Here is a 15,463-nt window from a genome sequence, read left to right as displayed (position 1 = left end):
CATTTTTTTTACATATTAAATTGCTCGATGGTATTTTTCATTCTCTACACTGATCAAGTCCTGTAGATCGAATTTTTACACTTGAAACATATATGAGCGCGTTTTTTTACATATTAAACATTAATGAAATATCAAAATGAGGAATAAGACTTGTTATTTTAGTATGTCCTTTTCTTTCACAATATCCGGTTTGGTTGTGATTATGTCCCTTGATTTGCTTGGAATAAAGGAATTTCAGTTTCTCAAGCTGGCACAACTATAATTAAAGATTTATATCTTGTGTAAGTTTCCTTAGTGTACATCTTCTAATATTTTTTTTCCAATCCTAAAGTGAGTGCTACATATTTAAATAAAGTAGAAAAAAATAAAGACGCATTTACCAAACAGCAAAATTCTGATCAAAGGCAAAGCTCTCAGTTGCAGGAGCTTGAAATCTTATCAATAAATACAACACGTATGAAGCTCTTACAAACAGTTTCACCATAGGAAATAGCTAATACATCAGATAGTAAAACAGTATAAAAGATCTTCAAACTTTATTTCCGACTAAGAATGTGTTTCGGATCGGCATGTGAAAAACGATCATGCATGATTAAAAAAAATGGTAGTACAGTGTGTGCTGAATTACTTCCCCTAACTTGCATCAGTTTGAAAAGACCTAAATGCAGCAGAGATAGTTTGTGCATATACCAGAGAAAATTTTAGAATTAAACAGGTAAATGGTTTACTTTATTGTGTATATGAAAATAAGTCATTGTTGTTTCATGTGCTCACATTTATTGGGATTTTGACATATTTGATTGAATCATCCCACTGCTGATACTTCGGTATTTTTTTGTCAACACTTGTTTTTATTCTCCCCAAGTGTTTTTACTTCATTTTACTTATTCCCTTTCTATTAGTAAATTTGTGGTCCCTGAAAATGCATAGTCTTACTAAAAAAAATAATTAAAAAGCCAGCTGTCTGTCTTACAGGAAAAGGAAGAAAAGACAGCCAAAAAATATTTTTTCTACCCATAATGGAAACACAGAGTTAGAAATAATGGTTGTTTATAGCGAGCACAGCGAAGCAGTTTGAGCTCTACAGTTATTACATGCACTATCTAATTTTCCTTAAGGTTCCCCAATATACTAATGAAAAAAAGTCATGTCCCAGAAGTCACAAAAAACAACTGTCCTTACAGGGAAAATTCATCATTTCCTTAAATCAAACAAATAAAAATATATAGATTAAGATTACACTTCAATAAAAATAATTTCATCTTTTCTGATATTGATCGAGTCTTCTCTATTTTTTTTTTTACTTTTTACTTATTAAAAGAAGTAAATATGATATGTTTTTAAAACATTAGGGAAGAACTTGGATGTACGTTGGTGTATCTCCGCTGTTTCGCTGTTGCCATTGTCAAGAACCTAACCCACCTCAGAAAAAATACAACTCTGACTGTATTATCCAAATCGAAGCATAGTTTTTCTAGTTGATAGGACAGGCAATTATTTCCTTTTCTTTTTTTTTTAATTTACAGCTGCCAGTTGCGTCTGAACTTTGTTTTTACGCCACATGATATTTGTACAATATTCCTACCATCCGTTGAGAACTATGATGTTTACGGTATCTGTACAAATTAATCTGACCTGCTGAAACAGAAAATGATGTTGCTGGAGATACACTTAAGGGTTAAAATTTGTAAAGTATGGAGAAGTGCTATAAAGTCATTGACCATTTTGAAAGAGAGAGGAAAAGGGGGCTGGGGGCTGGGATCTTTTATGGAAAAAAAATATATGTTAAATTTTTGGAAAAAAACATTATTTTTACTCATTCATTGAAAAAAAACCCATTTCCCTCATTATTTAATAAGGCAGATTTTCAAATGAAAATATTGCTGTTGAAATGTAAATAAAAATATGGCATTTGCAAAACAAAATCTATTTGCTATTCTCATGAGTCTGGCACAGACAGTAAAAGTATGGTAAAGCTCACGGTGCTCGCTGATATAGGCAATGCCTACTCCATATTATTGTAGAATCGATTGTAAACACTCATGTGATTGTGATCTCGTCCAAGACTATGACATGTTTAATCTTTGCAGATTTGTTTTTTATTATGTACATTGTTTGTAGATGTCTTTATATTGACTAGACATACATTTACATGTACATTAAATTGTACATACAGAATCGAGCACATTGACTGCAAATTTATTGTGATTTCAATAAAATTATGCAACTTAAAATTCTGAATGTTGAAATGTAACATGAAACATTTCTGCAATTGAACTTATTCAGTAATGCCTATTGAAAGCCTCATTGATTATTTACAATGTACATGTGTCAGAACTCCTCTAGGGTGATTTGATTCACATTTCTGCCATATTTGACACACATGTGTTAGAAGTCTGTAGTAACTTGATAAATAAATAAAACACAATCATATAATAATATACACTAATATTCATCAACCTTAGCAGAAACAAACTGTAAAAGACAGTCTTAGTGAGTGACAGGACACACAAGTTAATTAAATTTGCATGTAGTAAAACAACTTGCACTCTTATGTTTTCCATATACAGTACTAGTCTCAATGTACTAGACTACTTTAATACCCAAAAGCAATACAACGTCATGTAATATGTAATTGTTAAATTGTAAAATTTCTTATACTTTTATCGAAAAAAAGAAGAAGTGATACTGTGATGTGGAGAAATGAGACTGACGAATGGGGGGAAGTGAGTTTTTGTGAATAAGAAATGATGTTGTAGGTATTTTGTGATGATTGGCCTTTATACATGTCAAGGACTTATTTATAGCAAGGATTGAAATCTCGTGCACTTTTACATTATACGATGATAGATTTGTTGCGTGGGGTGATATATAGTGAGATTACCCATGATGCATTTTGTTGATGCTGAGCATGTCCTTTTAATGGTGGACGAATTCCATTGCTTCAACATTTCATTATGATAAATGTTGGTATTCTGACCCATATGGTTTGAAAAACAAATTGAAATATCCCACCTTAAGTTGCCTACAGACTTTTTCAATGTTTTGTTTTGATCAAAAGCTCAATATTTGACACCTTAATCTCTTATCAAATTTTCAAACTGGTCCCACCTTGGAAGGCGAACTTCCCTCCTCATTAAAAATTCAAACTCCTTCCAAACCTGATCAATCATTATAAAATTTGTTTAAAATTGATCAGGAATAGTTTGATAGCGTATGCAAAGAGTTTTATAGTTGTAGCTTTCCCTGCATTTCTGATATCAATGTATATGCCTTGTTTTTGACTCCTGACTGCGTAGTTCTGCCTTTGAGGGCGGTTACCCTCCTCATTTAAAATTTAAACTCACTGTTCAAAACCTGATCTATTATTATAAAATTTATTTCAAATTGATTAAAAATGATCTGAAGGTGTGTATAAGAAATTTTGTAGCTGTAGCCTCCCATTCTTGCGTGATATCGTTTTTTGTATAAAAAAAAAATGGCAGCCGGAGTCACACCCTCGAGAAAAGCATTCCCTCCTAAATAAAAATTCTAACTCCTTCAAAACTCAAACGATCATCATAAAATTTATTTTAAATGGATAAAAAATGGTCTGAGGGTGTATACATAAGGATATTTATAACTGTAGCTTCCCCTGCTTTTGTGCTATCAATGTTTTATTTGACCTAATTTTGCCTGCAATAGCAGTGTAGGCAGCAAGTAGCTGTGGCTAGTATACAGAAATCTCGCCATGCGAGATATTGCGATAAATTGCGAGATGCGAATCCTTCTATATTTAACTCCTTGTACATATGTACACATAGCTTGTTTATTTTTAGGTAAGATTGCATTTCCCTTTACTATTCCTATTTGAGTGTGAGTGTGTGTGTGTTTTTCTATAAGTGTGAATATGAGGGCACATGGTGTATTGTGAGCACGTAAGTAATCGAAAGTTCTTTAACTTGTAGAGAAACCTGATTCATGTCACAAATGTGTAACTATTGTCTTTTTTTTTTTGGCTAAAAAAATGAACCTCTTTGAAAAGCATTGTTTTGAGGTCTAAATTCCTGACCAAAATTTCAGAAAATCTCCTAGTCTGAGTTTCAAGGTTTATCACATGTACATGTTCAAAAGTATAAATGTACATGTGTACTCAAATACCAACTTTCTTAGTAATGCACCACTACATGTATGTTGTTACAATGTATGTGGATTATGTCTTGACTAATGGGAATATGCAAGACTTCCCACAACTCACTCTGCACCTGGACAAACCTGTACAGGTACATGTTACAACTTGAGTAAAAGTAAATTGATCACTTTGAAAGCACATGGTGCTTTAACTTCCAAAAGAATTGATTTTGGTGGTGGGGTGTACTAATTTAGAAATAGGGGTCAAAAAGGGACCACTTCAATTCTGGTCAAATCCTTTTCTATGTTAATCCCAATTAATATTCAGAGCTGTATCAAGCTTGAATAGTGTTCTAGGATTTTTCAAAAATTGAGGTTTCCTTGGAAAAAATCCATATAAAATCAACTTTCCCACAGTCAGTGACTGCTTCCCTAACAAAACAAATCCTTACAGCATAGTTTTCAACTTGCCACGGGAAAGTGTAACTAAGTACCTAACTTTCCCTGACCCGAATTTCACTTGCCCCGTGTAACGGGAAATAGGAATCCTAGAACACTAATGGTGTGTCCATACTTGTCCCAACTGTTCTGGGTTTGACATTTGCAGTCATATCAACCTGCTCCTTACAAAGCATTTTATTCAATATAATGTACATGTACATTTATGCCCCTGATTTGATCATTTTAGTTTGAATTGTCAGGTTGAAGTTTATGCTTCACTATGACTGGATCATCATTTGTTTTGTCATGGGAATAAGTTTTCCCAAGTTTTTACAGATTTTTGGCTGTAATGAAACCAGTCGTTTCCAGTTTAATAATTTATTATATTTTGTTTTAGTTTTTGCACTTACAATATTCCATATGATCTGCAACCAATATGGAGTGCAGTGGTGGTTTTTGTTTACTATGTTTACTATGTGTAATACCTGTCAACTTGTTGTGTTGAACAAAAGATCTCCTGTTTCTGTAATAAACACTGAATCATAACTGCTGGTCACTGGACTGGTGAGCCAGGAATACACTGAGTAACAGCCTGTCCACAGGAAGTAGACCAGTGATTCCAAAATGGCTGCACCCATAGAGTTAGGAGTAAATAATAACAATAAAGAGTAAAAAGACAATATAAAACTGTGGGGAAGTCTACAACAATTGAATATACATAGAAATAATCCAGCATAAAATGTACCACAATCAATTCATCCTGACAGAAAGTGATTTTCAATGAGTCTTAACTCTGATTTGTAATGTCAACTTGTTCTTATTTAACAAGTCCTGTTTTGCTAGCTTTATGTACAGTTGTACATTAACAATGATAATTTCTGTGCAAAGTCCTGATTCCATTACTGTTAATACCACGGCTTATGATTTTGTCTTGGTGTTTTCGTAATGATGTTATGTGCAACAGTGGAAAATGTTTACATTGTATTTATTAAACATCTTGAGCTACAATGTGTGTAAGGTTATACAGGTCTAAGCTTATACAGGTGAGCTCATTTTTTCTACATGTATGTTATTGCCAAATGACAAATACTCTATGCATACAGTAAAACTTTCTACCCCTATTTATAACATGGAGAGTTAGGTACTGTACATTTGGTATTGTTTCCCTGATGAGTTATGATCAATAAACTCTAACATTAACTAGTAATCATGGTATATCATCAAAATTGATGATGAATATTTAATGATATAGTGCTACTCCACTAACTATCATCAATTTGTAGGAATAGATAGTTAAATTTGTAGTTCATGTACATGTGCATTGTCATACATGTACTGGTAAGTTATCTTGTTATGTCTTCAGCTAAGCATTTTATTCCTTGTACATACTCAAAAGGTCTGTTGATGATGAGTTTTAGATATTTGAATTAAGTGTGTAGTTTACTCATTAATCAACATTGTTGGGAATAACACTAGCTCATGGTAAGGCTACTGTGTGGTTAGGTGCACATACACCTAAACTATATAGGTACTTACATTTTGTACTTAGGACATATGTGGTTATGCATACATTTATTACAAGGAAATAATAATTAAATTTTGTGGGAGTTATACCCCTTTGAACTTTGGAACAGGAGGGGGGAGGGGAGGAGACATGTGATTGTGTTTAAGTTTACATGGATGGTTCACCACCTGCCAGTGTTTAAAGAGTCTGTTATTATGGTTATGATTTAAGTTTTCCATGTGTCCAGTTTTAGCTTTAATGTGTTTTATGCTATCACTGTTTCATTGACCGTGTCTTTGACTTTAGACAGTGTTTCCCTTGGTTTGAATTCTGATACACCTTTGAAGAATGATAGCTTCAGTGTTCTTTGATAATGAGTTGTGATATCAAATGATGTTAACTTTAGCCAGCTTCATCATTATTCTATATGATTTAATTACTGTGTATTGAACATGCAAAGTAAGAAGGTTTTCACCTTAAAAACAGGTGAATCTGTTATTGATTTATCAAAGATTATACAGCATCAAAAGTGGGAGTTTAATTATAGAAAAATGTGTGACTAATCATTATTACAGGGGAAATAAAGACATATGATGGCCTCTGACATGGAAATAGATGACTCTTTATATAGGTAAGACTTACTGTTACATGTAATTGATACGATGTGCTGAAAAAAATTAAAACTTTCACATACATTAATATAATTATTATACCATTAAAATTTATGTGTTTGTTCAAAATATCTAGGAACACATAATTATGGCATTAAGACAACAACAAATCATACTGAGAAATGAATGAATTTCATCTAGAAAACCCCGTGATAGTAATAGTGTTAAAGAGGAATTTAATTATATATATCTAATTTAACATTCTTCTAATTTCTTATTTTATTTAACTTATTAAGTGGAACAATAACTGATTTATGTTACTAAATGTATTCAGTTGTATATGTTACCTACACGTACAAGAATTGTTGGTTTTTGTGTTGTTCTACAGTCGTCAGAGATATGTACTTGGTGATCATGCCATGAAAAAGATGGCTTCCTCTTCAGTATTAGTGTATGGTATGGGTGGAGTTGGAATAGAAATTGGTAGGTTTATTATTAAGTTATCAGTCGGACAGCTTTACATGTACATTGTATCATATAAAATTGTTTATTTGAATAAAACAATATGAACACTCAGGGTCAGGGCTGTAATGAGCTCATAAGCAAAATGGTGAGAATTTTTTTTTTAGAAAAGTCTGAGAGAATGATAAAAGATTAAAGGTAATATGCTGAATTTTGCTTTTGTTTAGTTGGTGTTGGTGTGCTCACACAAATTGCCTGAAATTGAACAAGCCTGGTGAATTCATATAATAGTGGCAAGAATAGGTAGGGTGTATATGTCTATGAGACAACAACCCCACGTTGATGCAACTTCACTTAATTGATTTTTTTTCAACATTCGAGGTACACAATGTTCTAGCTAGGATTTGAAAATAGAGGGGCGCAGGGAAGAGGGCACTTTAACGCGTAGCCTGTCTTTTTTTTTGTTTTTTTTTTTTCAACAAAAAAGGGACATAGATTTTGTATGTTTGTGTTAGGTCAGTAATTTGTATTCTTATTGCTTGCCTGCCAAATTTTGAAAATGAGGGTCGCATCATAATTTGCAAACTAAGTAAATTTCACTGCATGATTAAGAGTAGATGATATATGTAGAGGTGACTGATCTGATAATGTATTACTGAAGCCTCAAGTTCCCCATGAGAGAGTTAAGAATTCAGTTTCAAGATGATCAGGTTGTTGTGTGGACTAATTTTGTCTGGTATGGCAGTAAGGGTGCAAGTTAGTAAGTGGTGATAAGGGCAAGTGATTCTTTACATTAATGACATACTATGAGGTGAAATGTTGCATGAAATGTTACAAATATTCAATATTGTTCCAATTAAATATCAAAATCTTAAGTAAATGGAAGGAATATCATTTCCTATAACTATTTTGAAATTATGGAAAATGTCCTTAACTCTGAAGATATAGAAAATTTTTAAAAATATTGAAATTATAAGGGAGGTAACTGAGATTTTGAATAAACAAATTGTGCAACATGCAATTGTTTATACTGGTAGTTCTACAGAATTTAAACTTGTTAACTTGAAAATATTTGTAAAATTAATTGTGCAGCAGAAATTTATTATTAACCAATGATTGGCTGTCCATCAAATTATTATAGACCCAATCAGGATTCATTTTCTACTTGTCAATCATTATCCGATAACCCTGGTCAGCTGTTTGATCACCGATAATTACCCGAGGTTTACCTGAGTGTTAATTTCGACAGGATGTAGTTACTGAAGGTGACACTTCTTAATTGGCTTGGGGTGATTTATTATCAAGAGTGGAAATCTTAAAGGGCCATTCAGATAATTGTAAATGGGCACTCAATAGGGGCAGAGGGGTGCGGCACCCCTCCATTTTGCCCTAGCTAGGACACTGGTACATATGTGTAAGTCGTTGTATTACATTTTGGAGAATCGGCATGACATTTCCATGAATAAATATTTTGTACTATGTTTCCTGGAATTTTAAAGTCGATAATTTTATTAACATAACTAAGGTTAATTAACTAACATGTATATTTAAAAAGAAATGTTTTTTTCTGTTTGCCAGATTGTGACTGTTGCCCCCACCAATACGAAGCTAGAAATAGGTCTTCAAGTAGAATATTTATTTTATCTTATTAAAATAAAAGTTAAAAAGTCAGCACTGAAATCTCCTTGTATATGAATGATTATTTCATAAATTTACTTAAAAGTAAACAGGTTGTTTGTTAAAATGAAATAAAATTCATAAACTGTTCCTAAAAATGAGTTCTTTACCCAACCCATAATTAAGGATTGTTTTTAATATTTGACCAAGTTATGTGAAATAACCAACTTAGGGACAGTTTGTGCTTCTTGAACCGTGAAGCAGGTTATGAGCAAGCATAAACTGCCCAAAAGCTGGTTTTGTGAGCATAGATCATGTTAGTAAGTCTTACTGATAAACCATGATGTACAATGGCAAGTCCTGTAGAATACTGTTAGCATTATCTTTAGATTATAATTTTATTGAAAGAAACAAATAGATCTGATTAAAAAAATTACATTTATTTTCAGCAAAGAACATTGTACTGGCTGGGGTTAAGGTAAGATTCTACACATTGGCCGACTTAAAAGTAGATGAGTTTTGGCATGCGTTTCTTCCATTTTGATTGAACAAAAACATATATCTTTATTATATTGAATAGCCATAGACTTATTTTGTTCTGGCTACTTATGATAATCTCTAAAAATATTTAAATAAAAAGAAATTTACATGTTATGATGTAATTTAATTGTAAAACTAGTAATTCATCTCAAAGATCAGAACAAAATATTTAAAATTTTTAAGACAGTTTACATTAATTGAAGTACTTTTAAACTTTGTTAAGGTCCAACAGGTTCATTTAAAAGTTGGCTGTAACATTGGACTGTAGATACCAAAAATGTTTGAATGAGTAATTCATCAAAAAGGTACATGTTTATTATGAATCTTTTTGATGATTTACTATTCAATTTTGATGCTAAAATTAAATTACCAGTTTAACTTGTGACTGCATATGATGCACACTAGAAAGTAATCAGCTTTTCAGGATGTTCAGCAAACCCTATTCCATACATGACTATTGCATTATATTGGAGAAATTATTAGTCCCGAATGGCCTAAGCCAAGGGGACTTAAATTTGCACTTTGTCCATCCCGCCATCTGTTTGTCAGTCCGAAAAAATTGAAGGTTTCTGCACTTTTTTTCTAAATGCTTGCAGATGCTGAGCTGATTTTTGGTATGCGAGTCAACCTTGATGAGTTACAGATCAGATATAAGTTTCAATTCACGCCATGCTGATTTTTGTATGAGTTACGGCCCTTGAATTTTGAAAAATTTACCAAAATTTAAGTTTTCCACACATTTTTCTAAATGCTCGCAGATATTGATCTGATTTTTGGTATATGAGTCTACCCTTATGAGTTGCAGATCCAAAATATGCTTTGTTCCACTCTGCTGTTTTTTGTCTGAGTAGGCCTTGAACTTTGAAAAATTTACCGAAATTTAAGTTTTCTGCACTTTTTTTTTCTAAATTCTTGCAGATATTGAGCTGATTTTTGGTTTGTAAGTCTTCCATTATGAGTTACAGATCAAATTTTATGGGTTTTTTTTCTCCGCTTCACTGATTTTTGTCTGAGTTATGGTCCTTGAATTTTGAAAAATTTATCAAAATTTAAGTTTCCCACACTTTTTTTTCTAAATGCTTGCCTTCTGTTGAACTAATTTTGGTATGTGAGTCTATCCTGACGAGTTACAGGTCAAATTGAAGTTTGTTCTCCTTCACTGATTTTTGTCTGAGTTATGGTACACATGTAATTGAATTCACTAAAATTTAATTTTTCTGTACTTTTTTTCAAAACAATTGCAAATATTGAGCTTATTTTTGCTATGATGAGTTACAGATCAAGTTTACATTTCGTTCTGCTTTTCTGATTTTTTCCAAAGTTTCAAAATCAAGGCCATTTCCTCAGCTTGTCTTTTATACTTGATGATCCAAGGAAGTATTTAGGTCAGTGATATATTCAGCCAGTAGGGGACTATGTATTGTTTTGCAATATGCTCAGAATGCTTGTATAAAGGCAACATTTAAGATACATGTAATACAGCCTTAGTTTATAAGAAATAATTTGCAGATGAATAACTATGTATCTGTTGATAACTTGATAGTGACTGTATAATATATTTGAAACTTAATTTCATTTGGCAGACATAATTCTTTGTATGGATATTTTCCAGTCCCTAACAGTTCAGGATGGCAGCAGTTGTACTATCCAGGACCTGGGCACACAGTTTTTCCTGAGAGAGGAGGATGTTAAACAACAGAAAAATAGGTAGCAGATGAAACATTAATGCAGTTATGTCTGACCCATTTTATTTCATTTTTAGGCCACAGTTTTTTAATTGTTGCTTTACGGATTTTTAAGAAGATGGAATTGGGTGGGTCAGTCAGAAAAAAAATTTTTTTAAATAAATTGGAGCCAGAAATACATACATGTATCTACTATTTATATCTGAAATAAAAACATTTTTTTCCCAAAGATTTCATTAACTTACCTGACACAGTTTACCCAAAGATTCCATTAACTTACCTGACACAGTTTCCCCAAAGATTCCATTAACTTACCTGATACAGTTTCCCCAAAGATTCCATTAACTTACCTGACACAGTTTCCCCAAAGATTCCATTAACTTACCTGACACAGTTTCCCCAAAGATTCCATTAACTTACCTGATACAGTTTCCCCAAAGATTTCATTAACTTACCTGACACAGTTTACCCAAAGATTCCATTAACTTACCTGACACAGTTTCCCCAAAGATTCCATTAACTTACCTGATACAGTTTACCCAAAGATTCCATTAACTTACCTGATACAGTTTCCCCAAAGATTCCATTAACTTACCTGACACAGAAGTGGATTCTGGTCTAATGTACCTACACATCATTTATAAACACAAATTCTCATTTCAATTTTTAAGTGTTAAATAAATTCAATGTGCAATACTTAAACAATGTTAATTTCCTCTATGGATTTTATTGTCCAGGTATGACTGACAAATCTCAAACTAGCTACATGTATAGTCTGAGTTTCAAGAATCTTTGAATAAAAGAAGCTTTCTGCTATAAATCCATTTCTTCAACACATGCAAACTGTAGGAAATATTTCAGAATTTTATCTCAATATAATTTTAATTTTATAAATTTCTATTTATTTTTGTTTTCTTGATTATTGGATGAGCTATTTGAATATTCAGGTACATAACTAAGAGTAATCAAGGGAACAAAGATTCTAGTGGAAATCAAAAGAATGTAATCCATGGACAAAGACCAGATATGGAAAACAGACACACACAACAAAGAATATATAAAATACCAAATTAATACATACCAAGTAACAAAAGTAAATAGGCCCGTGCAGGTCCGGGTGTCAAAAGAATAGGTCTGCAGCAGCGCTAAGCTTGTCGTAAAAGGCGACTAAATAGTGCTCAGGAACCTAGCCAGGGGCTAGGCACTCTGCCCACAGAGCAACTGGGATGTGTGTCCCAGGTGGTGGAATGGGGTACCCCTGGTGTGTTACATGCTGGGGTTGTCAGGCTATAATACGGAAAACCTGACCGCAAACCATAGTGGTGCACCGTGTTGGGAAAAATGTCACGTTCCTCACACGTTAAAGAACCCTGCTGTGGTATTCGATAGGAGTAGGAACCTTTGAGCTCCGCCACAGGAGGCTAAATTGCCAGACCTTGCCCATCCCCCTTTTTCTAGTGGCCATCAAAGTTTGTCGACCCTATTGTCCTTGTGTCCCATCCTTTTTTTTCATTTCATGTTCATTTTATCATCCATTTCATGTTCATTGTCTGAATATAGCTGAAATATTGCTGCTCAGACGTTAAACCCCAACAAACAAACAAAAGTAAGTAAGCAACTTGGACTCTGCTAAAAACTGGTAGCACGGACCAGGTGCACCATTAGGGTATGTGACATGAAGTCATCTGAATATCTCTAGGTGTCAATTATCAGTGTAAATACATTGCCGTTTAGTCCTGTATTCACATCTGTAGATATTTTCATTACTTTATTATGTAGCCAGACCACATGGCTTTGTATTTATATTTTCATCAAAAATAGCTGCTTCAGCACTCAAACAAACAAAATAAATTTAAAAAGCAAAATTACGTAAAGTCTAATGGAAATTTCTTAGGTCTGTTGAGATATTCCTCAGAGTTTGTATGCACTCTAAAAGAACAAATTATTTTAAAGGATTTATAAATCAAGTGTATAAGTACATCATGTACCTTAATGTAAAAATAATATATATCATTACAATAGAGCCGAGTCTAGTGTACACAGACTGAGTGAGCTGAATCCCTATGTTAGTATGAATATATTAACACACAGTATAGAAGACACAACAGATCTGAATTATCTTTCTCAGTATCATGTGAGTCTTAGAATTCCTTTAGAAGATTCAGAGATATGCCAGTTATTATTACAGTCTTTTTTGTATTCAGATCTACACTTTTGAGAAAACCATACATTCATCTCCTTCTAAAACCAACCAAATCAAATCAAGAATAATAAATCTTGCAAAGTGCTAATTTCTTACACAATCTATATAATTTGAATCTCAAAAGTGCAATAGTATGACAAACTTAAGACTGGTTATGTTGTCTGTAACTGTTTCTTAATTAGAAATAAAAGTGATTCAGTGGATTTTTGCGTGCATAAATCACCTCCTGTCTGCTACTTTGATACATGTGCTATTTGTATATGAGTAATTGTCAAGGATTGATGGTTGTATACTTATATGTTAACTGTGGAGGTCCCTTTAGTTGAATGTAAATATGTAGATGAGCTTTTAGGGGTCAGGGGTATTATTGGCTAATGGCACATGTCTCTACTTGTATAGTTGAAATAAATTGTGGTAAGCTTGTTGTTTTTAGGGGAGGGCAGTTTTGAATTTGAATTCATGCATTGTGTATTTAATAGCATTTTTAGCTCACCAGGCCAAAGGCCATGTGAGCTATTGCCATCACTTGGCGTCTGTCGTCGTCCCTCGTCATCTGTCATTAACATTTTCCAAAACTCTTTTCCTCTGAAATTACTTGACCAATTTAAATCAAACTTAGTATGAATGTTCCTTAGGGTATCCTGCATAGAATTGATGGGGGATTTTTTATATGTATCAAAAAACATGGCCACCATTTCTAAAAAAAGAACATAGGGGTCAGACAGTAGTTTTTCGAATATATCTTCAAAACCATTAGGTTAAGCCAAATTCTTTCAATAGCTGAAATGATCCTTATTATTAGGACTGCAAAAATTTTCAGGGATAAAAGTTGTCAGACGACTCCTTGTAAGAGTTATTGCCCTTGAAAGGGGCAAAGTCGTTTTTTTGGGGTTTTTTTAACAGCTTTCAGCCAATATCATGGAAACTATGGTAGATAGAAAGAAACTTACAGTCGCTGAAATGATCCTTATAATAAGTCCTACCAAAGTCTTCTTGAGTCAAAATAGTTGGACAATTTCTTGTTTAATTTATTGCCCTTGAAAGGCAAAATTCAATAAGGTGAGTGACAAGAGGCTCCTGGGACCCAAGCCTCTTGTTTTTTGTTGGTATTTTCCCCAAAAAAATGATTGATTTAATGTATTCTGTATTACTTTCAGTGTATAATAGTAACAGAGTTATCATTGGAATTACAATTGAAAATCAACAAATTTTGTCGAGAACAAAGTCCACAAATAACTGTAAGTACCTACTAAAAAAAGTATATGTACATTTGATATGTTGTGAAAATATAACTAGGAATCATTTAATTTTTGATGATTGAGTTTATTTATTATTTTTGCATCAATTTCTACTTCATACAATGATTCATCACATCAACACTGTCAACTTGTATGCAGCTCAGATGTTAAATTTCTGCTTGAATAAACAAGTGATTCAAAGATATCAAAAAAGGTGCAAAAACAAGCATTAACTAAATGGTAGTGAGTGGAGTTCAGTAGGACTGTGGATTATAGGAAATAATTTTAGTTATAACTATTTGTAGTACTGGTACTAAAGGTTATCCTCTCTTTAATGGTTGAATTTTTTATCCTTGATAGTTTCATCTGGTATAGACATGTACATCTAGATCTCTATCAGTTGTTCATAGGCTTTTTTTTTCTATTGAAGTTATTTTACAATTCGAGAGCATTGCGATACTGGTAAACATTTGTCAATATATTGTTCCATTAGTGTTATGTAACTTTTACTGTAAACCTTCTGTTACAGTGGTTGTCAGTTGTATTTACTGTATATTTATAAGTGATATACTGTCATTTTTTGTTGTGACACCACAAACATTGTATTGTTTTAAAGGTGCCAGGATGTTGGCTGCTTTGAATTAGAAAAATGTTTTTTTCTGGCTTATTTATGAATGAATTTCTTAATCATTTTATACCTATTTATAGTTTATCAGCTGTGATGTTTATGGAGTATTTGGTTCAGCATTCTGTGACTTTGGAGATAATTTTGAAGTAACAGATATAAATGGAGAAGAACCTAGAGATATATTTATAGAAGACATATCTAAGGTATAATCAGATTCTATTGTTAATTCTAATCAGTTTGATATTACTGGAGAAAGATGTATTGTATTCTTATAATCTAGGAATTTTGAATTCATGCATTGAAATTATGTTATGACTTCTAATTTTGTGAATGAAAGTTTGAATTCATGGTTTTCCTGATACAAGAAATTGTATTATTGTGTTTGTTGTGGATTCTTGTTCAATCAAAAAACTATCTATCCTGT

General features: G+C 32.7%; 1 protein-coding gene across 2 annotated transcripts in view; it reads left to right on the top strand.

The window, feature by feature from the left end:
* Positions 1-160: 160 nt before the first annotated feature.
* The window catches only part of LOC148622880 (ubiquitin-like modifier-activating enzyme 6), a 45,294-nt gene continuing 29,991 nt past the window's right edge, over positions 161-15,463 (top strand). The window contains exons 1-8 of one of the 2 annotated variants that reach the window (XM_088573160.1): positions 161-281; positions 6,631-6,686; positions 7,055-7,149; positions 9,195-9,223; positions 10,898-10,992; positions 12,993-13,104; positions 14,331-14,411; positions 15,120-15,242. In XM_088573160.1, coding sequence (XP_088429286.1) covers positions 6,646-6,686; positions 7,055-7,149; positions 9,195-9,223; positions 10,898-10,992; positions 12,993-13,104; positions 14,331-14,411; positions 15,120-15,242 — 576 coding nt within the window. In that variant the 5' untranslated portion in view covers positions 161-281; positions 6,631-6,645. Of the gene's footprint in view, positions 282-635; positions 716-6,630; positions 6,687-7,054; positions 7,150-9,194; positions 9,224-10,897; positions 10,993-12,992; positions 13,105-14,330; positions 14,412-15,119; positions 15,243-15,463 lie in introns of those variants that run through there. The other variant, XM_088573161.1, reaches the window with a different exon arrangement.

Source organism: Perna viridis, chromosome 3, assembly GCF_037379345.1.
Source record: "Perna viridis isolate PV_CMFRI_1.1 ecotype Kerala chromosome 3, ASM3737934v1, whole genome shotgun sequence".
Taxonomy (NCBI): domain Eukaryota; kingdom Metazoa; phylum Mollusca; class Bivalvia; order Mytilida; family Mytilidae; genus Perna; species Perna viridis.
The sequence above is the reverse complement of the archived record's forward strand: the minus strand, read 5'-3'. Positions and strand labels throughout refer to the sequence as shown.